At 45.3% G+C, this 26,334-nt stretch overlaps 2 protein-coding genes across 4 annotated transcripts; both read right to left on the bottom strand.

Annotated features, from left to right (window-relative positions):
- Nucleotides 1-1,856: 1,856 nt before the first annotated feature.
- On the bottom strand, nucleotides 1,857-8,709 carry slc30a1a (solute carrier family 30 member 1a). 2 transcript variants are annotated; one of them, XM_018743424.2, is made up of 2 exons: nucleotides 7,367-8,709; nucleotides 1,857-4,198 (listed from the first exon to the last, which is right to left on the bottom strand). In XM_018743424.2, the coding sequence occupies exons 1-2, from the start codon at nucleotides 7,980-7,982 to the stop codon at nucleotides 3,273-3,275; spliced, it is 1,542 nt and encodes a 513-aa protein (XP_018598940.1). In that variant the 5' UTR covers nucleotides 7,983-8,709; the 3' UTR covers nucleotides 1,857-3,272. The 2 variants fall into 2 exon arrangements, with proteins under 2 accessions (XP_018598940.1, XP_018598941.1); XM_018743425.2 differs by having other exon boundaries at nucleotides 1,857-4,183.
- Nucleotides 8,710-12,237: 3,528 nt separating this feature from the next.
- nek2 (NIMA-related kinase 2) lies at nucleotides 12,238-19,465 on the bottom strand. Of its 2 annotated transcripts, none has more exons than XM_018743642.2 (9): nucleotides 19,295-19,465; nucleotides 17,434-17,651; nucleotides 15,959-16,199; nucleotides 15,753-15,835; nucleotides 15,550-15,676; nucleotides 14,653-14,875; nucleotides 13,903-13,957; nucleotides 13,063-13,139; nucleotides 12,238-12,475 (listed from the first exon to the last, which is right to left on the bottom strand). In XM_018743642.2, the coding sequence occupies exons 1-9, from the start codon at nucleotides 19,388-19,390 to the stop codon at nucleotides 12,342-12,344; spliced, it is 1,254 nt and encodes a 417-aa protein (XP_018599158.2). In that variant the 5' UTR covers nucleotides 19,391-19,465; the 3' UTR covers nucleotides 12,238-12,341. The 2 variants fall into 2 exon arrangements, with proteins under 2 accessions (XP_018599158.2, XP_018599159.2); XM_018743643.2 differs by having other exon boundaries at nucleotides 15,550-15,589.
- Nucleotides 19,466-26,334: the final 6,869 nt, after the last annotated feature.

The following is a 26,334-nucleotide window of genomic DNA, read 5'->3' as shown; positions in this document are numbered from 1 at the left end:
ACTAGTAACAAGTAATTATAAACGGATAAAAACTTGTTAGGATAAAAGTGTCAGCTGAGTAACAAAATTATTAAAATTCTAACGCACGGCCTTTGTGTACAACGGTATCCCGTGGAAATAGCACGGTGAATGCGCGGGGAATATAAACAAACAGTAATGTGCACTGTATAGTTATCCACGCCTTTGTCCATGCCTTGGCATTGTTGGAGAACAATGGATCCAAGTCATCCTGTTTACAGGCGACTGAACATTCCAGCTGAGCAGCTGCCTTGAAACATGACCTTGTGTAAAAGGAACGAAAAATCATTTGGGGGAAAACACTGAAGAAAGCGGTGTGTACTGTCACTACTCTCTTTGATTCAAGTGCTGAAATAAATTTGGTGGGCAAGATGTGATCAGTTTGTTTACAGTAATCAATATCACTTAAAACTACTTCATTGTAATTTGGTTTTTTTCTCTAAACAGCTTTATTAAATATCTCATCTTGAATCCTAATGTACAGTGATGGTATGATGATACCTCGATCACAAGTTCTGCTTGTACGTATTCAGATATTTGGAGGCACAAACCGAAATACTTAGATCCCATTTCCTCCAGAGCACTTAGTCAGACCTCTTACCATATTTCCCATGGTAAGAAGGTGCGAACATGTGCACTGACACCATAGCGGTAGACCAACAGTGCAGGGAACCTGTAATTTTGGGTCGCTCCATTATCGAGGGAGACTATTGAACGACTGAGCACCTGGACTACTGACACTATTGCTGGGATTAGGGAGGCACTGGGACAGACAAGGTGACACACACATAGAACGGTCTTTAAGCTTCCTGCGAAGCCTGGGCAGGTAGACAGTGGCACAAGAAGGTTGGAGGTTAAGTGGAAATGAATGTCATGTGGAAAACAATGCTTGAGAACATGAAGGTCAGACACAAAGTCAGCAAAATACAGCGGGTCCAAATGCTTCACCTAATTTCAGCCAATTACTTTCAGCAAGACGCACATAAGACTATTAATGAACATTACAATTGACTGGCGATTCATAATTATTTCAAGAGAGAAAATAGAATGCACATCTGGTTGAAGCGTAGCTTTGGTGAACCACAGTGGGCAATGGAGAAAGGATCTCAGCATGGTTAACTTTTTGGGTTTTCCTTTTCATTGACAGTGGGTGCTAACTTGCTCACCTGAAATTCTGACCTGGATCTCTAATGTTAAAGTGTAAGGAATATTTCCATTTTATTTATTTTTTTAAAAAAAAAAAAAAAAAAGCCACCTAATGAATTCCACCTGAATCAAACATGTCTTATACTTTTAAATGGAAGCAGGAGTATCAACCATATTACCAACTGTACATCCTGCTGCTTTAAGTTTCCATAATTCAGTATTTTTTGCCAATATGAAAATGTTTTAGTGGCAAACACTAGTGCACTTTTGACAAGCAACTGTCATGCATACCCCCCCCCCCAAGGTCACTGTTCTCCTGACAGCAGTCCATCTCCTCAAGCATAAGAAGGACAACTCAGCTAATTTTAAAAAATAAAAATACTAGCAGTTTTCCCTCAGAGTTACTGATAGAAGTTACATTTTGTAGCCTTGCTTTTATTAGTTTCATTCTGTGTTTAAAGTGAATGAGAAATATAGGTTCTAACACCGAGATACACACAGGAAAAATTAAACATCAGTTGTACCAAATAGCCATATTTAATTCACAAAGACATTTTTACATGAATGTCCAAAAAATCTCAGCCAATATGGTACATTTAAAAACGTAACTGAAATGACTAATTTTGCACACACAAAACTACAGGAAACCTCCTAGCTCCAGTTACCTTTTTTTTTTTTTATAAACACTCTAATTCTTTTGGAGGTTCATCTCAAGTTGCGCTTCCAGATATTTTCTACACTGCATACATTTGGGTGAAAATCTGTAATGCATCCAAGGATCATCACTCAAACAATAGCCTACATCCTTTCACAACAGATAGAATATGCAGCTCTCAAAGCTTTAAAAAGGCCACTAAAATGATTGAATTCAGCACACAAAATCTGACTAACATCAAAATTCAAACACCCTCAATAACAACACAGAGAAGGAGGAAAAAAAAAGAAAAAAGTACATTTCTCTTTTGGATTGAAAACCCTGCTTCAGGGGGATGTTTTCCCCTGTCTGAGTAACAAAGTAGTACCCTTTAGCACCTTTGGAGTCATAGGGCTTCTTCTACAGATCACCGACTCACACGACACACGTCAGTTTGGTCATGCAAAATAGTACTTTGATACTTTAAATAAGTAGTAAAACCCTTAAGAGTGAATTTCACAAGCTTGCTTTCTGGAACATTCATTTTGGAGTAGTACAACAATATAATTCACCCACACATAATGAGCTCTCTGGTACAGTACATTAAACACCAGAGGCAGCAGACTCTTTATCCAGTTCATTCAGATGTTTGAATGCATTTCAATTATATGCAAGGCATCTGATTTTCAAATATATAATTTTGCCACTTCTACTAAATAACAAATACGTAGCTAACCATTTTCAGTGCTATTTAAAGTAGTTTCAGTTAAAGGCATGGTGGGAAAACATGTGGACCAGAAACAATGTGAAAGAGTGAATCTCAAGGCAAGAAAACAAGTACACAAACAGCACTTTGAAAACATCACTTCTCAAATTTAACATTACAGAACAGATATTTTTATGCTAGAGTCCAATACCAGAGGCAGCAAACTTGAGATTCTAACATCGGAGCTAAATTTTAAAAGCATCTACATACAGATAACTAATAACTTAAATACATAAATTATTTTCCATAAAATAATTTTCAATAGGGGCTAATGGCTCAAAGATACTGTGCAAAGCCTACTAAAAAAAAAATTAAATAAACTTTAACAAAAGGTCCAAGGGGAGGAGGAAAAAAAAAAAAATACAAGCTTCTTACACTAAAACCTGCAGGTGTGCATTGAGGTGTGTGTTCTTGTTACCGTTTTGTCCCCACAGCAGAAAAGAGTCCGCCATGTAGTATGCTGAGATGCTTTGGCACAACCACTCTGGTCCAACAATGTTCCAGTGTAGTAAAAATGAAGCACGGACAGCTGGCCCTCATTGTGGCTGGGTGAGAGGTGACCTAACGTGGATTACCACGGTACTGCAAATGCAGTTCTGTCAGGGTGAGGACCCAGGGCAGAGAAGGCTTAACCGGCATGGAAATTACAAGCAAGAGCTCTACGAACAAGTGTGGGATGTCGTCTCTCTGCTGCCTCTGCAGGCCTCCTTACAATGAGGACTCGACCTCTCTTGGTACAACCACCTCGAAGTCCTGCCTGGCAACCACCTGGATGCTCGCGTTCGAAGGGGCCTGCTCCCGGGATGAGCTCTCCTGAGACTCACTGATGACATCCAACACCGGCGCCCTGGCAGGGTCAGCCTTCTTCTCGGGCCCAACTTTTTCGTTGGCACCACAGCACAGCTTGGGAGCACACTGGGTCCGGCACGACAGCTCACACAGCGAGATGCGGGACTCCGAGTTGACGGTGACAAACTCAGGCTGGATCGTGGTGGCATGTATGCCCTCATTGTGGAAGAAGTCTTTGAGGCGTTTGGCAACATCCATGTAGGACGCCGGGTCGTGGCACTTAATGTGGGCCGTGGCGATGATGCGGCTGCCAGCCAGCTGCCAGATGTGAAGCTCATGGACCGCCAGCACACCCTCCAGCCTCTGGAGCTTCTCATTGAGCTGGTGCATGTCTATCTGCTTGGGCACCGTCTGCAGCAGGATGAGCGCCGACTCCTTCAACAGGGGATAGGTAGTGTACAGCAGGATACACACCATGATGATGCATAGTGTAGGGTCGAGGTAGAGCACCCAGCAGGGCCCGGCTGAGAGCACAGGCCGAGTGCCATTGCCCAGCACATCCACCAAAGTCTGGTTCACGTGCTGGTGGTCAGTGCAATGTCCATTGGCACAGGGATTCACACAAGGCTCTCCCGGTTGGCAGGGTTGCCACACAAAGGTGAAGATGAGAGCGTTCACCACCACAATGACAGAACCCAATGCATCTCCCAGCACATGAAGGAAGACCCCACGCATGTTGAGCTGGGAGGCAGAATCCGAGCTCTGTTCGAGCTCCTCGTAGGGCGCGCTGCCGTTCATCTGCACCTCCAGGCTGTCTGGCTGCTGGATGTCTGTAGGAGAGAGGGCTGCCATTACAGCAGTTCCAGTGAGAAACAGGTTTTTATGACCCTGTAGTAGTTATGAAGGCACATCACAAGTCATCATGAGAAGCATCACACTCAAACGGTTGGGTACAATGTTAGAAAATCATTAGAAAAACTTTTTCCTCCCTCTTTCGCAACAACGGAATAAGTCTGCTCACAACTTTAACCATTAAGTCACAACAAATAAAAGCTTAATACAGCATCAACCTTCAAATAATTCATAGGTTTTGTTCCATAAAAATCATCAGATAAAGATGCAATGAATTACATTTCTCAAAGGCCTCACTCTTCATCAACAGCTTATGCAGTGCAGACTCTCGGTGTTTCGCTACACCGGAAACACAAGGTATGAGGCAGGGAACACTACAGACTTATTAATTCGAGGGAAAACTGAAGACTATTTTTAAATTACTGAAAATAAAGTAACCATCTATTCAATGGGTTTTGTTCTCCGTTAAACACGGAAGATGGTGCTGTGCATCAGGTGGCAGGGGAGTGTAATGGAGGATTGTGTGGAGCGAACATAAGAATGGTTTGACCTTAAATCCAAACTACCTGCCTCATTTGTGTCAGGCTATGAGGTTGGAACTGATTCATAACCTAAATATGTCCAATCTTTAGCATCTAGTCACTTCCAGTTTGCGATCGAGAAAGCGCAAGACAGGCATCTCTATTTTTATGGGTACTTTCTGTAGAAGTTATGGCTATAGCGACAAGTTAAAAATAAATAAAGTGAATGAAAAGTGGTCCTGCACACATCTGTTTCTATTCTGAATTTCTTAGAGTTTGTTTTGCTGCCAACTAATGACAACCGGAACCGCAGATAATTTTCGCTCTGCCTCAGGTTTTTCGAGAATTCCTGAAACTGTGAATATGCAATTTAAAAAAAAAAAAAAAGTGTTCATACCTTGAAAACTTTAAGACTCAGATGGTCATAACGACATAGGAGTGCTTTGCAGAACAATGTGAAATTTATGTACGTTTTCAAATAAAATCTGACCTAAAATTATTGTAAACTTAAAATAGAACAGAAAGAGTCAGGACATGCCTTTACAGAAATCACCTTCGGAACAAAGACAGAGCTGAACACACACCAGTCACATCAAATTAGCTGCTTTTCTAAGAGTGCAGGTGTTCTTGCCCGTTACAAACACATCCTTCATTTCAGATTTTTTGATTCAGTTTCCATTTCAAAAATCTATTACCCAATTAAAAAGGCAAAAAAACAGTAGCTGTCTTATACTCCAATATCACTCCGAATTGCTTCCTTCACTTGCAAAAACTACTGGTGAGCAAATGAGATGTAAATTAAGGTGCACACGTGCACTTTATATAACTCGTGCGAGTGGCATTCTGCGTAGCTACAGTCGCTGGGCGCAGACGGACATCCCCTCCATCAGCAGCGGAACGTCTCCGTATCGGTTAACTCCTGCTCTAGCTGTGGCCGTCGCCCCGCTGTTGCTGATGATATATAACTGGCGAAGATATAATCAGCACTCCAAGAGGAGGAAAATGGGGTCCATTATTCGAAAGCGACAGCGCTTACCTCTCCGTTTTAACCCATTCCACCTCAAAAGGCCTGGCACTGAGTGCATCACATGGGATATTTTTCACCATCCTGAACCTCTGCGGTTAGGGTGAGGACCGGCACGGGTCCACGCTTACCGCACGCTGTTCCGGGCATCTCGCAGCATCCGTTTCGCAGGAAACTGCAACGATGCCTTGAATCAGTGGAAGGTGCGGAAAAGTCAGGGCCTGAATTATAGCAACCTCATACGCTGACAACTGAACCCACCAACTCCTTGCTGAACGTGGCCTTACAGAACACGGTTGCCTGAGCCTTTGCCCGGATTTGCCTCTTTCTGACATAACAATGCAAAAGAACAGTTTTTTTTAATATGGAAAAAGTCCTGATGGAAAAGACGGGGCCGGGCATCTTTTCGAAAGTTGAGGGGACATCTCCGACCCCTCGCCCCTCTGCCGCGCACACTGATCATTTCAGGGAAGCACTGGACATTCTGAAACATAAGACTCACTGGATGACACCGCGGTCCTCAAAATGAACGGCTGCGCCAGGGAAAGAATATCTACACGGCGCCGAGTGACATTCCGCGATGGACCGAAGGCGCGCGAGACTCACAAGGGAGTACGATCAACGGTTTCTTTGCATTGCACACGAAAGCTGCAGAACAAAAGACGCGAACAAACAGCACTTCTGGCACAGAGGCCATTTGGCACACATTCATATCTCCAGTGCTGATCTACTTAGCGTTAGTCATATCTGCCCTCCCCCCCTCTGGATTTCAGACACGATCGCTAGTGGGAAGACAGGTCCGATAGGCAGCCGGGGCTCATCCGCTCAGGAATGAACCTCCGGCGAAAAGCAGTAGGGTTCCTGCCAGGGAGCCGTCACTTCAGCTCCACGAGAGAGCAGCAGGTGGCGCAGTGGTTGAGGCGGTCATTTTTGTTAAGCAACCAAGTGCGCCGGGTTCAAATCCCCGCTCCTTCCCTCCCTTGTGCCCCTAGTCAGGAAACTTATTCTAAATTGAAAAGAAAGAAGAGCCCGCCGTGTATATGGACAAAAAACAAGCCCGAATTTGCTTGCGAGCTGAACACCGCAAGTCGCCTCGCAGAGAAACGCGTCAGGAAAAATAATGGCTAACGGTGGTGATATTAACGATGACAAACTGCATGGTTCATTGCGTAAGACAAAGGGCGGCACCTTCCTCCACATCGGAGCAGCTCCTCAACCCCCCCACACACACACGGTTTAGGAAGACATTTGATTTGTACGTTTCCGCGATGCGGACCGAGAGACCCCCCCGCTGTGGGACACGACGGGAACCGCGCAGTTCGCGGAGGCTCCTGTCCGTCGTCAGTCCGCTCAGCGGAGTCCACTCTCTTTTCTTTCCACCACCAATTGACCGACTTAGTCTATCCCACTCGTTCGCTCCATGACCTCGGCCCAGTCTCAGTCTCCCTCACTCGCTCGCTAACACTCTCTTCCACTCGGACCGCGCGTGCCAAACATGGAGGGAGCCCGCAGCCCGCTCAACTTTCGAGAATTATTTACCGCGCCTAGTACTAGTCGAGCCCGCAGTGGAGCGCGCGCACGGACGCGCGCGTCGCGAGACAATGACGGCGACGTACCGGGTTTGTCCGCCTTCTCGGGGTTCACTCCGTTCGGGCTGCTGTTGCACTTCGCCACCAGGATGTTGGTCTCTTCGCCCGACGCTCCTCCGCCGCCGCCGCCGCCGCCACAGGGGCTTTTTTCCGACTTGCACGCTTTCCCCCTCTTGCTCTTCTTACCGCCGTGCGAATGGCCTCCGTGGGAGTGCCCGTGCCCGCCGCCCCCCGCGTGCCCGTGGAACATACAGAGCCCCAGCAAGTTGATGAGGAGCCCCGCGGCCCCGACCCCGATGACCACCCGCGGGCTCTCGATTTCTTGCGGCTCAGTGAAGCGCTCGATGGCCTCGAGCACGATGGTGAAGCAGAGCGCCGTGAGGAAGACGGCGTTCACGAGGGCGCCCATCACCTCCGCCCGGATCCAGCCGAACGTGTTCTTGTTGGTCGCCTGCGTCTTCTCGGCGAAGCGCACCGCCACCAGCGCCACGACCAGGGCGATCACGTCCGACAGCATGTGGAAGGAGTCCGACAGCATGGCCAGAGACGACGTGACTCGGCTGACCACCACCTCCACGACAAAGAAGCCGAATGTCAGCGACAGCATGAAGAGCAGGCGGACGCGGTTGGGCTCGCAAGCCATTTTTCCCCCTCAGCAGTGCGCTCGACTCGACTCGAGCGGGAGAGAGAGAGCTGAGCTGAAGACGAGAGCGAGGTGTTTGAAAACGCACGGCGTGCCCTTAATTGTCGTGCGGCTATGAACGCGCCACAATTCTCCTATTTCTCTATATAACAACGCGAGTCGGCCGAGGAGAGCGGGAACGCGCTGACGAAGAGCGAGCACCGCGGACACATATTCCAGCGCTCCGCCGTTTGCAGACGGGTTGAAACTTTGCACCCGGACCGGCAAAGTTTTCACACGGAACACGGCGATTCGGCGACAGGCACGCCCCGCCTCTCCGCCATTGGTCGCTAGGGAACTAGGCGCGTGCGTTTCCCCGTGTGGGGGACCGTCGACGTTTTGCGGTGGTTTTACAAAGGCGGAGAGTCCCTTCCGACAGCCTGCCGCGTCTTTTGTGAAAAAAATGAAAAACCTCAAATACGCGGTGCATTCGCACGCTCGGGTGGTGCTTTTTACTTAACGGCCGGAAAGTCGCGAACGTATTGTGTGTGTGTCTGTGTCTCTGCGTTTCTCACTGGCAGTCGGTCCCTCAATTGCAGCCGGCGCTTGCCTTGAGTAGAGATGCGCGCTGTAATTGGAGGCCGGTATTAAAATTAAAAAAACCAAGTGTACAGTAACATATAAGCCTGTATATAACTACATTATACTGCTGCTGACATTTTTTTGAATCAATACCTGAAAAGCTGACCCCCTGCTGAAGCCAATTTTCGCTGGTGTGCTGCTGTGCTGTATTAAGTCTATCTATGTATTTACTCTGGACACTCAAGCACTAATAATTATAAAATAATGTTGATGGGAAAATGAATATCAGTATTAGAAAAGCTGTAGGACCTGGTTAAATCTGGCACCAGGGCTGGCTGCACAAGGCCAGATATGTGATATTAAATTAATACAGAGAATGACAGTAAAATAGGTCACTTTGCTGGAGCTACTGGTTCAGCTTCTGCATCTAGTCTAGTGTACCTTATATGTGCAGAGTAATTTGCTGCCATGTAGCTCAGAAACCAGTGCAGTGATCTGATTTCCACGGCCATATGCAGCCATGTTGCCATCTACCTGGTTCGTTTGAGTAATGCACACACACACACACACACACACACACACACATCTTGGGCTGTGCTTCCAGATTGAAGACATTGATTGATATTTAACTTTATGTTGCATGAATTAAATTAAAATTTCATTCTATTTTTTCTTTTATTTTCGTCTTGCAATGTATTATGCGATAATACAGAATTACATTAATCCGATTTGATTTTCTAGTGCGGCCGGATAAGTGGGATTTTTGAAACAATATAAAAGTAGTTGGAAGGAGATGTGAGGAGCTGCCCCGTTTGGCGTTTTGCACACCGCCACGGTGAAGCTGATGCGCCCGGATTGCGCTCCGAGGATGACAGCTTGGTGTTGTGTGGCTTTTCCACACCGCCCCGAAATCGCGTGTCGGACATCACGAGTGGAAAACATGAGTCACCTTCAGTGCGCTTTCATAACCTCAATCAAAACGCTGGACTGCTCTGGAAAAAACACCACACCAAACGTGGACCACGCATGACAAAGGAATATCTCTAATTCCAACATCGCATAAAGCCAGTTTAATATTATTTATCCATCTGGAACTCAAAATGATCAAATGCGAATAATAATTCTAATCATGATCATAATGCATATTCGGAGAGGAGAAGCATAATGGAGTTAAACGGTTTACTCGATTTTCTTCGTATCGTTTTTGTCAATATTTGTTGGTTTTCACTTTTCTCTTCGCTCGTGTGTGTTTTGAAATTCAGTAAAGCTGTTCACCACAGAAAGTAAAACTGTTTTTCTCTGGCTTTTGACCTTGGAATCTTGGACCTTGGAGCAGCTAGAGGAATTTTCCGATAATGGAGAAATGCGTATTTTAAAAATGATACTTTCTGTAGCGTTAAAAGTTTCGAAACAAAAAAATACAAAGTATTGAAGGTGAACGTTTGAAATGACCTTCGCCAGCAGACGGTTGTTACGAGGCGATGGCAGCCGCGCTGAGTGATCAGCTTGGGATGGAAACACCAGAATCCGAAACATGCAAACTACACTTTTCTTACATGATTACAGATATGAACGAAACTAAATTTTCGCGCTGACTTCTTTGTTAAAGTGCTCAGTGGATTTTGTGCCAGCATTGCAGCTTTGTAAGGCAGCGCATATACAGATGAATGAGATGCACTAATACCATGGAAAAAAAGGGTTTATCTGAAGTTACCTTGAATCCTTACAGTATTTTTAAAAGGGGGTCGGACGACCCCTTGTGGACGCTACTACTGTATGTCCCCCGTGTAATAGGCCCAGAATGTGTATGGCCTACATGTACTCTACGTGTAACATTGATTGATTTAGCAAAAGATTTTCCCTAAAGCAGCACATAGCTCTGAAACAGAAGCAATCCTCACTAAGAAAGGGAGAGAGACATCCCAGTGATCACATAATTCAGTTACACTTCCTGGAGTGGATAGATCAGGAAAGAAGTGGATTTGCAAGAGATGTGTTTTGGGTTTGTCATCAGCCGGAAAACCTACTTCAGTCAAAATCACCCACAAAAACCACCCTCTTCCCACTGCAGTCCAACATTTCCTCCCAGCCACTGCGCTTCCCAAAGTGCTGATGGCAGCAGCAAACCCTTCTTGAATGTTGAGAAGGATTCAGCAGTTCTGAGTGGGAGAGGGAGCACCTTCCACCACATTATAAGCAGAACAGAGAACCTTCTGGCTTTTGATTTTGAACCTCTTGAGCATGGAACCACCAAGCCATTAGAGGTGAAGAAGTGTAGCAGTCTGCCTGGGGATGTTGTGAGTGATCAGGTGCTGTAGATGCATTAGGAAGCAGAGTCATTGATGGTCTTGTTAGCTATAACCAGAGTCTTGAACTTCATATAGGCAGCTACAGGAAGTGAATGGACAGAGGCGACACGGAGGGTACAAGGGGATGCGTTGGCAAGTCAAACAAGTTGTGCAGCTTATTCGTTGGGTATAGCCTGTGATAGATCCCATCCCATCTAGCATGTCCCCTGCTCAGCCATGCATCCTGTGCTTCGAGGATACGCCCTGGACTGCCATAACCTTGACTTGCAAAAGCGGATAAGGAAATGCTGGAGCTACTTGAGCAAGTGAGTGTCAATGATAGCAAGCATAGTACACCAATGAGAAAAAAGTACGCTCTCTTTCAGTGCTGTGAATTTACATATTATGATATAACTACCCTCAGTCAGCCCTCACCAATTCCTGACTCAAGCAAAAACATAACACGCAGAACCCCTGTGTGAAAAAGCAAGCCCCATGCTTCAGTTGCACATGGTACCCCAATTACTGTGTCAAATGGCAAAGCAATAACTTTGACATCACCCTCTTTCATTGCATTAGAGGAATTCAGGCCCCAGTTGGTTGAGCTCATTGATGTCTGAAGGAATTCGTTTATAAACAGTTCTTGTAAGATCCCATCACAACATCTCAGTGGAGCTGAGGTCTGGTGTTTTGCCAAGCTGCTCGAAAACCCTTCTTCCAGATAAGCTTAATTTAAATATCTTAACATGATATACTGTTGTTCTCACATTGGCAGATGATTAATCTTCTGGTTACTGCACATTAAAAATGCAAATTTGGAGAGGAACTTGATGTTAGTGTCTTACATAATACAGCAAATATTCTGTACATTACAAAATCTAATTTTAATTTAAATCATTTTAACTGATGTTTCCACCTTTTAAAATCAATTTTATTTTACATTATTGAAACCTTTACAAAATACAGATTTCATAATGTACCAAGTATAAAGTGTGTGCAATGAAACAACTAAAGACCTGTCTAATGCAGAATATGATCATGCTAATAAACAAAGAGCTGACTGATCCCACAGGTCATTATATTCATGATATCTGGAAAACGTCTGGAATTCAAAATGAGGAACTGCCAAAAACCATTAGACCTCTGCTTGCTATGAGCAAAGTTTGTATGCAGTCTTTTTAAAAAGTAATTACATTTGCTGGACAGACTTCCTGCTGTTTCTCCTCTGATTCTTTCAATTATTTTGTTCATATATATATATATATATATATATATATATGTTATATGTATAAAAAGAGTCACAAGTATTAAATTATATGTTTCTAAACACAAACAAAAGTCTCAGTCTTCTTCAATGGCTAAACACACATACACATCCATTATATACAATAATTTAGAAGTGAACTATATTAGGCTTTTCACATTCCCAGATGTGACCTGTCATTTTACACAAGTTGGTCTTCACATCTCTCAGACACCTGATGTCCATGCGGCCAGAGCGGCTCTCTGGTTAGCGAAATCCCAGGATCTGGAGGCTTTTCAGTTGGTAGCTCCCCTTTATTTCACTCAAGGCATGAGATTGCAGGTCTCCGAAGCCCTTAGCAAAGCTGACCTTCCCTGGCGCACGGTTCTCCGCAAACTCATCTAGGATGAAGACGATAAGTGTTAACCTTACAGTTCGCAACCTCCAAATTATATGTTAGGTGTAGTTTTTCAGTCCTAACCAGTCGTTAGGAGCTTTGCACACAAGGGAAGAGTCCTTTGAATAGATTGCATGTTTCCCCAGAATGACACTTTCTCTGCATGTATACAAGTTGTCAATGGAGGAACATGGTTCACCTTTTATTGATGTTTTGAGCCTCATCAAAAAATATGCTTTTAACATAGAGGTTAATGTCAAAAGCTCTCTTCAAACAAATATGACTTTTGATCAGGAATTTACGTCTTTTTAAATAATTTCTTTAAAGAATAATAAGCAATGTGTCCACAAAAGTTTCTGGTGCAGTTTCACTTAAATAAAATGAAGAAATTCAGCATGTTTAAATTAATAAAAAGTACAGCAGCACGTCTTCACAGCATCATAGCTAAAAATTAACACTTTCTTAAATCTCTAAAAAAAATTTATTTGCACATTGGACAAGCAAACAGTCATTTGAAGTGATAAAAGCACGTCTGGAATTAGCAGTGTCCGACATTCAAGGGATCCAGCGGTCTTCGCCTCTTCTCCATACCTATTTCACTCGAAACCGGTGATACCGGGGCCTCCTGCACCTTCCCCACTCTGTAGTTCTTCAGCAGCGAATGGGCTCTGTTAAAGATCACATTTCGACACCTGATGGCCAACACACTCACAGGTAAGAGAATCTGCCTCTTTCTGGAACAAATGATGTGCTCGGGTTGCGTGAGTCAGCAAAGCCGCGCCAGACGCACTATCAACAAAGCATAAGCTGTAGCACTAACAACACTTCAGAATGTCTGTGCCGCAACAATGAAAAGCAGCAATAATTGCTTGCGCTCTAAAAAAAATAACTGCTGACTGCAGCAATTCCATGACAGCCATGTGTCACGGTGGCACAGCAAGTAGCGCTGCTGTCTCTCAGCACCTGGGTGGTGCGAGACAACATGGGTTCTATCCCCGCTCAGTCTGTGTGGAGTTTGCATGTTCTCCCTGTGTCTGTGTGGGTTTCCTCTGGGTGCTCTGGTTTCCTCCCACACTCCAAAGACATACTGCTCAGGTTCCCCCATAGTGTGTGAGTGACACAGAGAGAGTGTGTTCCATTGATGTATGGATGAGTGACCCATTGAAAAGTAGTGTATCTAACAGTGCAAGTCACCTTGGTGAATAAGGTGTGTGGGGCTAGTAACACTACATAGTATCCATTGTAAGTCGCTATGGACGAAAGCGTCTAAGTCAAATGTAAATGTGTCAAAGTCAGTCTTGAAACTAACATTCATCTTCTTCACAGACTTTATTTAGGCTGCTGTGAAAAAGTGTGGCCTGAACTGTACTAAAAGATGAGTACTTAAAAGAAATTTAAAATTAACTTAAAAAAAAAAAATTACAGGCTCACCTTGCAAGCTTCTCTTCAAACAGTCTTTGCTCAGCGAGAAGTTCTTGCTCTCGTTCTTTCGGAAAAACGAGAAATGTGCATGAAAAAAAAACATGCCTTGTATAATAATACTTACGACTACATTATCTGTGTTGAGAACAAATGTACTCTACTAAGACTACCTACAGCTACTTGTGTAACGTATGCTTGTTAACGGTGGTTGACTGCACTCCAGGATTTTTATCGGCGCATCTCTCTCTCTCTCTCTCTCTCTCTCTCTCTCAGAATAATACACTATTCCTGGAGTTGTGCATCTCCTTGGAGAAAAGTGTCTACTAAATGAGTAAAGACTAAGCCATTAAACTTTATGTTGATTAAATACTGACACTGCAATCAGATATCCCTTTAGATTTCCACAATTATTTTAACATATCGTTTAAGAGACCGGTTCCCGCTGTGTGGCGGGTCTGGGGTTCGAGCCCCGCTTGGGGTGCCTTGTGGCGGGCTGGTGTCTCGTCCTGGGTGTGTTGCTCGCGATTGATTGGTTGGCTTAGGAGATCCTAAACAACTTACAACTTCACCCATTTATACAGCTGGTAATTTTACTGTAGAAATTATGGATAAGGACCAATCTGAAGGGCACCACAGCCGGGCCTCGCGCCCAGATCCTTAACTATAACGCTACCAGTTCTATTTACAGTTAGAGCACATGTCAGGAAGACTACTGCTTGTGTGGTGCAGTAGAGAGTGTGGATCCCGCCCCCCGCTCACTCTCCAGCCTCTCCTCACGCTCCTTCAGGGCCTTCTCACGCTCCTGCAGCTGTTGCTCTTTCAACTTCAGCTGAACGAGCGACGGACAGTCCGAGGGCTTCTCCCGCTCTGTCTGGGAGGGCCTCCGCTGCCGCTTCACCTGGATCCTCCTCTCCTCCTCCGCCACCATATGGGCAATCAGGTCACTCTGGAGGATGGACTCTACAGAGGGCCTCATGTAGTCCTAAGTCACAAGTCGGGACTATAGTCAGTCCAAGTAGTCCTTGGCTGTGCAGTTTTGTATTCTGCAGTAACTGCAACACCAGTAATTACGCTGGAACAAGTTAATATATCGAGGCACCAACCAAATAATTATTACGCATAAATTTTAACCAGTAACGAAATTAGTGAAACATCCATTCAAGTCTCACGATGTAATTTCCACCGAACGCAACATTACAATAACGGCTCCACCATGTAACCAGAACCTGCCGACCTTGCTGCACAACTGAATCTAGAATTATGAACCCATTCAGTTACTTATAATTATACTCTGACCTCTTAGGATAAGAACATTTCACGTATGAATTTTCAAAGACACATTTTCCAGTTTATTCATTAATTGCCTTTTCTTCACCGTTCTATTTCAGTTTGTGGGGGGAGCGGAACCCTTGTCCCTTAAAGGACATCGGGTACGGTGGCGCATTCAACCTTTACTGGGATTTTGACCCAACGCATCACAAAATTCAGACCAAATGTACAAGGAATGTTTGAACACGTGAGCAATTTTATTCATTAGTGTTCTTCATGAACTAATACGGCTCCATTCCCGCAACTCTGGAAACTGCCACCCCACCGTTCCCTCTAACTGCCGGTGCCCCCCCCTACACCCCAGGGGTACTCGCAGTCAGGACTGACCTTCAGGTGAAGCATTCTGGACAGGAGAGTGTTCAGCTCACTGGAATACACATATGGAATCCGTCTGAACTTCCCCACACAGATTTTCTCCGCCAGCTCTTTCTGGTTGTAGGCTGTGAACGGAGGTCTACGCAGCAGTAACAAGTTATAATCGATCATTCAGAACGACACGAAACGCTCATCCCTCTGTCCCGGATACTTACGACAGGGCACAGAGCTCATACACCAAGCAGCCCAGAGACCAGATGTCCGACTTCTCGTCATATGAAAGCCGGTTAATTTGTTCCTGTGCAAGAGAATGGGTCGGGGATGGTGGTCAGTGGACAGCGTCTGCAACATACAGGCCATCGCAATGCACGAAAAAATATCAACCGCATGAAAACCATGTTTTCTGAAGAATTACTTCTACCGGAGACATGTAGTACGGCGTCCCCACAAACGTTTTGGCGAAACTAGTGTCGTGGTTGAGGATTCTGGCCAGACCAAAGTCACCAAGCTTGACATTTTTCTTGACATCTAGAAAGATGTTGGCAGGCTTCAGGTCCCGGTGCAGCACCGTGCGCATGTCGCTGCCCCTGCGGTGACACTCTTTCAGTGCCAGGCTGAGCTGCGTGAGAACCCGCAAGATGAAATCCTCCTCCAGGTAACGCCTGGGAGAGACAATGAGATGCGCGATGAAGTCGACACATCATTGTGCATCTTGAAGCAAACCTATATGGGCCTTTGCAAGTACATTTGTACCAAGTGTTACAAATGCTCAGTTTTCAAAGATGCCAACATTTCCCCAGCTCATTCGTTTATTTTTTTTTTTTTTCCCCCCCACCATTTTATTCTCTAAAACTTCTCTAACAAAGTGAAAACAGCCTCAGAATAGGAACTCAATAGTGGAGCAGGACCAATCATTACATGCACGCCTAACAGTTTATGGTGGGTACAGCTTTTACAAGTTTATACAAAGAAACTAAGACTTACAGCATATATAGTATGTTGAATTGCAATAGTGGAACGTTTAACAGAAAATACCCAGTAAATAAATTCAGATACGCGTCTACTACACTGGTGGGTTTGACCTGTGCATGCTCTCTGGTGGATCTGGGGTTCGAGCCTCACTTGGGGTGCCTTGTGATGGACTGCTGTCCCATCCTAGGTATGTCCCCTCCCCCTCCAGCCCTGCACCCTGTGTTGCCGGGTTAGGCTCCGGTTCACCGCGACCCCACTTGGGTTCAGTCTGTGTGTGTCTATGAAACTGTTCAATTGCAAACTGAACGTGACAAGAAGAACCAATTCCATCTTCATAGCCACTGGTGTTTTGTCCCCAGCCATAAATGAGACACCTAGTTGGTATTTAAGGTCACATTTAATACAGTCTTCTCACACCATCCTCCATTAAACTGTAGGGTGCTCTGAAGCGAACAATGGTTCCTTCCTGGGGTAACTCCCCTTCCTCTGCTCCACCATTTCCTTTGCTGTGCCTCTGTTTCATCGACCCATGTAGACTTAACTTTAATGTTGCTATTAATCCTTTTTAAAAGTCCTGCAACGAACTCTCGTCCTCTCCACAGCGTACCCTATGGAGTGTACAGTGTACAGTGTACAGCCTGTGCTTCCAGGAGAGGAACGCCAAGGCCCTGGATTGTTCAAGTGGTCGATGAAAACAACAGTCTTACAGTGAGTTCATAATCCATTATAACTTTGTTAACTCTTGTTTTCACACAAGGTAACGCAAGTAAATTGAGGGACTGAACTTAAGCTGACTGGCCTTACATGCACTATTAAACCAATTTCCAGTCTCAGATGTAAGTTGAGGTACATGTGTATGTAGAACCTTTGACCAGTTGACTGACACACACACACACACACACACACACACACACACACACACACCTTTCCTTGATGCACTTGGAGATGATGGTGGATAGGTCACCCCCCTCGCAGTGCTCCATGATGATGTACAGGGTCTTGTTGGTGCGGTCCACGATACGGTCATAGTACCGCACAATGTTGGGGTGCTTTAGCTCCCGCAGAAGGTTCACCTCCGACACCAACATCTGTTTTTCTGCCTCTGCCATGGCCCCATAGTCCAGCACTTTCCATACTAAAATCTTCAGAAAAAAAAAGTAATGCACCAAGTAATTGAAGCCATTTTTTTCACTTTAAAAAAAAAAAAAAAAAAAAAAAATTCCTTTTAACTATTATAGTAGTCATTGACTTGTAACCGTTTGTTAGTTCGAGACCCAGTCCTTAGTAATACAGGTGGTCCCCGATTTACAATGGGGTTAAGTTCCACGAAACCCATCGTAAGTTAAAACTGCATTTAATACACACGTGCTTGACAGACTACGAGGTACGGATCGCTGGCCAGCATCGCGAGAGAGTATTGCTCTGTGTATCACTTGGCCGGGTGGGGGAGAGGATATCAAAATTCGAAGTACAGTTTCTACTGAATGTCTATCGCTAGCTCACCACCATGAAGTTAAAAAAAAAAAAAAAAAAAAAAAAAAAATCATAAGTCAAATCATAATAAGTCAGGGACCACCTGTATTGGTAAGGGTATTTAACCCTGAATTACATCAGATAAAACTGTTTCTGTAAGGACATGTTAGCTAAGCTACTAATCACCAACAATACACTAGCTCCGCACGTTATCAACATACAAGTTACAAATTTTTGAAAACAGACATTTTCTAGTTTACTGAGGCAGTTTCCACTTTTTGTGTTCACTGAACTCATTTCAATAGTGTTTACAGTTCACGTATGGCATTAGTGATGTTATCAATAACATGATGACACAAGTTGAGCATTTACTGATCATTCAGTTAAAAAGTCAACATTGAACAGAAGATTGTGGAGACAGTATTTTCCAGCTATAATAAGTTTATTTTAACTTAAAATACATAAAATGTATTTTAATTTTTTTTTTTTTTTTTTTTTAATTTACTATAGCTATGCTTAAGATTTTTAAATTGCCTTATGCATAAATAAAACTGAGGAACGCATTTAATTAAGCTTTTATTAACTGGACACACAAAGTTGAAAAAGGCCTGAAGCAGATCAACACCGGACAGGCTTATAATTATATGATCAATCTGCAGTGTCATTGAATGGGTGGGTGTGGACATTACATGTAGTTATTTTTTTAAAACAAGTTTTAATATAGTATAAAATTATTATATTTTTATCAAGAGTTTTTCCACTTTATTGTCTTACAGTACAATGTCCTAGAACCCTATCCAGGCTGTACACGGCCTCACACCTAATGTTTGATAGGCTTTAGCCCATCACAGCCGAACAGCGGGCAAGGCAAGCAGTTATTGATCGATAACAGATGAATACATGGAAGCAGTGCTTTTTTTATAGAGCATTTATAGAACCTTGGAGTTACGAACTAAATGATTCGAGTTACAAACACACTTCCCCCAAGCTCCCGAGTCCCGGCCACCTGTTCATAAGTCGAGGACCTATTTTGTACAACTCCCTTCAATCTAGCTGTGACATAACTAATACGAAGTCAAAGAAATCTTAATCTAGAGAATACGTGATTTCATTAAACTCACAATAAGCCAAAAGATGACGAGAAAAACAATACATAAAGTTTATAGTGAACCGGCCTTAGCTGTGACGCACGGAGGTCGCAGCTGAGCGTTTAACACAGACAGATTTAAACGACAGGGGGCGCAACAGACCACATCGAGCGAAGGTGACGGGAAAGAAAAAAAAAATAGTGTCAATTAACAACCATCATTACCTTTCCATCGCTCTTCCTCCGTATTTTTTGACATTGCCCAAAAGATCCGGAGCCTATTGCGTGCAAGATTTCGTAATCGTCCGCGCAGGACGGCATCTCGCCTGCAGCGAATCTCCGTCCGTTTTCGGTCTTGCTTTTCCGAATTACTCTGAAACTCAAGACGACTCAATCCGTGACGTAGACAACCAGTGCAGAAAACTCAGTAAAATATTTTATTCCCGCAATGCCGGTGGCCGTGAAGCTGCTAAGCAGTTTTACACTGGTGGACACGCGCTTCTTTTAAGCTGGGAGATGATTCTGAGGAACAACGTGCCCAGCGCACACAAACCACGACAGCTCGACGAACGTTTAAAATCGGTTCCCTAAATTCGTGACCTGATTGGCTATCTCGGCACGCCAGGAGTGTTTTCATTGGTCAGAGATGAATGCATGTTATGGGTTGCCAGGACCTTGAAACCCGCGAAAGAATGGCGCGTAATTAAAGGGGCAAGAAGCTGTTAAAGGAGGTTTTTTTTTTTTTTTTTTTTTTCTGTCGGCTAAAATATATATGCCAAATCGCAGCGGTTAAGTTGTGGTAAATCTTGTGTGGAAAAGACATAGTATATAGTTTAACTTTTTAAACGAAATTGTTTAACAGCTGTATAATAATTAGTTATTGTTACTTTATAATATCATCAGATGATAGAAATTAGCCATTGTTTGCTATTCAGATTATTAAAAGAAATCTAAAACTTTTAGTGAAAAGGTTTCATTGAAATCGCCCATGTAGCTACAATATTATTATAATTGGTCACTGTGCTTTATGTCTTCACCCGTTTGTAAACATCGTTAAAATACAGCAAATATGCTGTAGAATATTTTGAATTGAATATATTTATATTGTAGAATATTTTTGAATATGTATTTTTTGAATATATTTATTTTGAATATATTTATAATATATTAATATCCATCCATCCATCTTCCTCCGCTTTTATCCGGGGCCGGGTCGCGGGGGCAGCAGTCCGAGCAGAGTACTCCAGACCTCCCTCTCCCCGCACACCTCCTCCAGTTCCTCTGGGGGAACCCCAAGGCGTTCCCAGGCCAGCCGGGAGACATAGTCTCTCCAACGTGTCCTGGGTCTGCCCCAAGGCCTCCTCCCAGTGGGACAAGCCCGGAGCACCTCCCCAGGGAGGCGTCCAGGAGGCATCCGGAACAGATGCCCGAGCCACCTCAACTGGCTCCTCTCGATGCGGAGGAGCAGCGGCTCTACTCCGAGCTCCTCCCGGGTGACTGAGCTCCTCACCCTATCCCTAAGGGTGCGCCCAGCCACTCTGCGGAGGAAACTCATTTCTGCCGCTTGTATCCGCGATCTCATTCTTTCGGTCATGATCCAGAGTTCATGACCATAGGTGAGGGTAGGAACGTAGATCGACCGGTAAATTGAGAGCTTCGCCTTACGACTCAGCTCCCTCTTCACCACAACAGACCGGTACAATGACCGCATTACTGCGGACGCCGCACCGATCCGTCTGTCAACCTGCCGCTCCATTTTTCCCTCACTCGTGAACAAGACCCCGAGATACTTAAACTCCTCCACTTGAGGGAGCAACTCCCCCCTAACCCGGAGGGGGCAATCCACCTTTTTCCGACTGAGAACCATGGCCTCGGATTTGGAGGTGCTGATTCTCATCCCCGCCGCTTCGCACTCGGCTGCAAACCTCCCCAGTGCACGCTGCAAGTCTTGACTTGATGAAGCCAACAGGACCACATCGTCCGCAAAAAGCAGAGACGAGATCTCGCGGCCACCAAAACAGACACCCTCCGTTCCCTGACTGCACCTAGAAATTCTGTCCATAAAAATAATGAACAGAATCGGTGACAAAGGGCAGCCCTGGCGGAGTCCAACATGCACCGGGAACAGGTCTGACTTACTGCCGGCAATGCGAACCAAGCTCCTGCTCCGGTCATACAGGGAACGAACAGCCCGTAGCAACGAGCCCCGAACCCCATAACCCCGAAGCACCCCCCACAGGATGCCACGAGGGACACGGTCGAATGCCTTCTCCAGCTCCACAAAACACATATGGACTGGTTGGGCAAACTCCCACGAACCCTCCAGCACCCTAGTGAGGGTATAGAGCTGGTCCAGTGTTCCACGGCCAGGGCGAAAACCGCATTGCTCCTCCTGAATCCGAGGTTCGACTATCGGTCGGATTCTCCTTTCCAGTACCCTGGCATAGACTTTCCCAGGGAGGCTAAGGAGTGTGATCCCCCTGTAGTTGGAACACAATCTCCGGTCCCCCTTCTTAAAAAGAGGGACCACCACCCCGGTCTGCCAGTCCAGAGGCACCGTTCCCGAACTCCACGCGATGCTGCAGAGGCGTGTCAGCCAAGACAGCCCCACAACATCCAGAGACTTGAGAAACTCGGGGCGGATCTCATCCACCCCCGAAGCCTTGCCACCGAGGAGTTTTTTGACTACCTCAGCAACTTCAGCCAGGGTAATGGACGAGTCCCCCTCCAAGTCCCCAGCCTCAGCTTCCTCTACGGAAGGCGTGTCGGAGGGATTGAGGAGATCCTCAAAGTACTCCTTCCACCGCCCGAGAACATCCTCAGCTGAGGTCAGCAGCGCACCACTTCCACTGTAAACAGTGTTCGTGGAACACCGCTTCCCCCCTCTGAGTCGCCGGACGGTTTGCCAGAATCTCTTTGAGGCCGACCGAAAGTCTTCCTCCATGGCCTCACCGAACTCCTCCCAAGCCCGAGTTTTTGCCGCGGCGACTGCCAGAGCCGCGCTCCGTTTGGCCCGTCGGTACCTGTCAGCTGCTTCAGGAGTCCCATGAGCCAGCCAGGCCCGATAGAACTCCTTCTTCAGCTTGACGGCATCCCTTACTTCCGGTGTCCACCACCGTGTTCGGGGATTGCCGCCGCGACAGGCACCGGAGACCTTATGGCCGCAGCTCCGAACCGCCGCACCGACAATGGAGGAGCGGAACATAGTCCATTCAGACTCAATGTCCCCCACCTCCCTCGGGACCTGGTTGAAACTCTGTCGGAGGTGGGAGTTGAAGACCTCTCTGACAGGGGCCTCCGCCAAACGTTCCCAACAGACCCTCACTATGCGTTTGGGCCTGCCAGGTCTGTCCAGCTTTTTCCCCCGCCATCGAATCCAACTCACCACCAGGTGGTGATCAGTTGACAGCTCAGCCCCTCTCTTCACCCGAGTGTCCAAGACATATGGCCGAAGGTCAGAAGAAACGACTACAAAGTCGATCATCGACCTCCGACCTAGGGTGTCCTGGTGCCAAGTGCACTGGTGGACACCCTTATGCATGAACATGGTGTTCGTTATGGATAAACCGCGACTAGCACAGAAATCCAATAACAACTCACCGCTCGGGTTCAGATCAGGGAGGCCGTTCCTCCCAATCACGCCCCTCCAGGTATCACTGTCGCTGCCCACGTGGGCGTTAAAGTCCCCCAGTAGAACGACAGAGTCCCCAGTGGGAGCGCTTTCCAGCACGCCCCCCAGGGACTCTAAAAAGGCCGGGTACTCTACACTGCCGCTAGGCGCATAAGCACAAACGACAGTGAGAGACCGTTCCCTGACCCGAAGGCGTAGGGAGATGACCCTCTCATTCACCGGGGTAGACTCCAACACATGGCGGCTGAACTGGGGGGCTATTAATAAGCCCACACCAGCCCGCCGCCTCTCACCTTGGGCAACGCCAGAATAGTGGAGAGTCCACCCTCGATCGAGTAGAGTGGTTCCAGAACCCAAGCTGTGAGTGGAAGTGAGCCCGACTATATCTAGACGGTATCTCTCAACTTCCCGCACCAGCTCAGGCTCCTTCCCCGCCAGTGAGGTGACATTCCAAGTCCCAAAAACCAGAGTTGGCGCCCAAGGTTTGGGTCGGCCGGGCACTCGGCCCCGACCACCGCCCAAATCACAACGCACCGGCCCCTTACGGTTTCTCCGGCAGGTGGTGAGCCCACCGAAGAGCGGCTCCACGTTGTGGCTTCGGGCTGAGCCCGGCCAGGCCCCGTGGGCATAGACCTGGCCACCAGGCGCTCGCATGCGAGCCCCCCCCCCCAGGCCTGGCTCCAGGGTGGGGCCCCGGTGACCCCATACCGGGCGGGGTAAACGGACGCCTTGATTTTTTCGTCATAAGGGGTTTTTGAACCGCGCTTTGTCTCGTCTGTCATCCAGGACCTGTCTGCCATGGGAGACCCTACCAGGGGCATGTAGCCCCAGACAACATAGCTCCTGGACTCATTCAGGCACTCAAACCCCTCCACCACGATAAGGTGGCGGTTCATGGAGGAGCTATATATATTAATATATGATTGATATATCTATATCAATGTATCTTGAAAATATTTATTATTGAATATATATTTTCAATATATTTGAAATATATTGTAGAATATTTTGATTTTTTTTTTTGCATCAATACCTAAGTTATGTATTTCCAACTAAGGGTTTTCTTAATTCAAATATAGTGCTAAATTAATATATAAAAATTCAGAAAAATGTTTCTGATTTCTAATTACATCTACAGTGGGTTGTATATTGTCCATAATGTGTTACATCTGCACAGGTGTTGTGTGTTAACAATACATATTATTATTATTATTATATAAGCAGCCATCATGAAAACCTACAAATATCCTTTTGCCATATTGCAGTAAAATACCACCACAAGATGTCAGCAAAATATGTAGATACCTAAACATTTGTTGAGGGGTGTAGATATAAATAACAGGGCTCCTCACCTTACAAATGGAAAGGGGGCAGGAGGGTTCATAACTTATTTTGTTTGTAACTCAAGCCAAATTTACAACACAGTCAAAATTAATAAAAGCTGTATAATGCTGGGATGCACTCAGATTATATTAATAGAATTACATGCATGAACCAGACTAGAGGTGTGAGATGCAATCATTAATAATCTTGAAGGACTCCCATATGCACAAGGAACACATGTAATAACCTCCACTCAAAAATAACAGTTATCCACCGATTAGACATCCAAAATCTCCCCCTCCCACCATTTCCTAAAGGTTGATTTTTAATCCAATTACATGATCATAAAGCTAATGCCAGTTTTATCTCTAACATTTTTATTCTGCTCCATACCTTATATATCACATACTCTTATCTTACATACTCTTATCACATTATTTCTTCTTATATCATTTAGTGATCCAAAGTGGCTTAAAGTCCACTTAATGTTTTACATTTTAGCATTTTACCTGCTTCACATTAGCTCCTGTCAGGACGATACTGTACATTAGTAGGGCTTTAGCAAAGGTTATGGTAGGGAACCACGGTGATTTTACAATAACCTTTTACATCCCGCACTTTTTTTGAAGAAATAACTGAATACTGTTAGATCATTTTCTTCCTGTCATTTTAATGTAGATTGCACTTGGCGCTATCAGCTTTTCTGCAATAAAACTAAACAGTACAGTAAAAAGCTCACATTATGCAACACGTTGAACATAATGCAGTTTTACAATGCTTGTTTTTACTGGCGCACTTTGGAAGAAACATCATGTAGAGTTTTAGAACATTACCCATTTTGTGAATGACACCTTTACCAAAGGGAACTTACTATGTTAATAGAATATATTGTATATTGTTGAGTGTTTTAAAAAGGTCCAAAATATGAAGCACATTAAATACGTAAGTCAAAGAGTAAAACACTAATCAACTCTAGGCGGTCGTATGACATTGTCGGATTACTCTGATCAGTCGTTAATCGTAAACGGTTGTCCTTAGAGACAACGTAATCGAACGTATTTGTGACTGCTACACCAGGCTCCTTCAGATGCTTGTTATGTCACAGCAGAGTCTAGAGACCAAATGCCAAGTGCCTTCAAATGAGAGCGCGCCCTTGACGCGACCTCTTCTGAATGATATTCATACTGTAAAGCCACATGCTTCTCTAAAGCCAACGTGAGGGATCCCCGCACTGGAAAGGTCATGCCTACAAAGGGCTACCTTCTAGAGGGCGGAGTCTGTCAGTGAATGTGGACCGCCGTGCTGATGGCTGATGGAGAAGTGACAGAAAAATAGCGGTGGCCCGCAGAGCTCAAGTCATGGCGAACCCCCCCCAGCCACTGATGAACTTGGGTGGAGTATGACATGGATGCATCTGCCACAGAAGGTCTTTGCTGCAACGAGTCTAATTCTCCATGAGATGGAAAGAGGGCAGGATGCATCACTGCGAGTGAGTCTCAACGCTCTCTGTGGCTGTGAGGTCGCCATGCCCTGGGGAAATGATGGAGTGCAGTGCAATGCAGTGATTGGAAAGCTGGGAATGCTAACCAGGGGCCCACAGCAGATGGCACGAATGATCTCCCTTCTTGAAAAGGCGTGCGAGATACTAACAAGGCTGGCAGACTGCAGAAAAGAGCATTCTGTTTCGATGTGTTCAAGCCTCGATCTGCAGCGACCGGGAGCTGACTGATGCAAACAGGTCATGACAGCTACATCTAGTATGCAGAGCAAGATCAAAGATTGCTCGAGTCAAATTTCAACAGAAAACAAGCCAAAGAGCAACTTTTCCAAGAACTGGCTCCTTTACTAAAACAAGTTGTCAGGTTAAATAAATTAATAAAAAAAATTTAAAAACCTGGGAAAGGCCTTGAATTATCTGGATAGTGGTCTTTGTTTGCAGCTACATAACCCTAACCCCCCTGCCGATAAAACACTGCGGTTACTCACTTCCTGTAGCTGCCATTACAGCAGCGAAACCATCGTGTGCCGTTAGATTAGGCTGTCACGGTACATAAAAATAGAACCCCCCCCCGATGAAGGCACGCATTCTCCACAGCACTTCCGACTAACGCACCGGGGATTAAACCGAAATCACCGGGTTACTGAAAGAAAGTATGCGTTGGGTCCTGTGGCAGTCACTTCACTGAATCCATATTCTTTGCTACATTTTTTCACTTTCAGATTTGCACAAGTTCTTAGAACCCGGAACTATTAGTATAATTTATTGCTGTACTCCGCCAGTATGGATCACAGTTTTATCCAGTAAACTATT

Source organism: Scleropages formosus, chromosome 1, assembly GCF_900964775.1.
Source record: "Scleropages formosus chromosome 1, fSclFor1.1, whole genome shotgun sequence".
NCBI classification, from domain to species: domain Eukaryota; kingdom Metazoa; phylum Chordata; class Actinopteri; order Osteoglossiformes; family Osteoglossidae; genus Scleropages; species Scleropages formosus.
The sequence above is the reverse complement of the archived record's forward strand: the minus strand, read 5'-3'. Positions and strand labels throughout refer to the sequence as shown.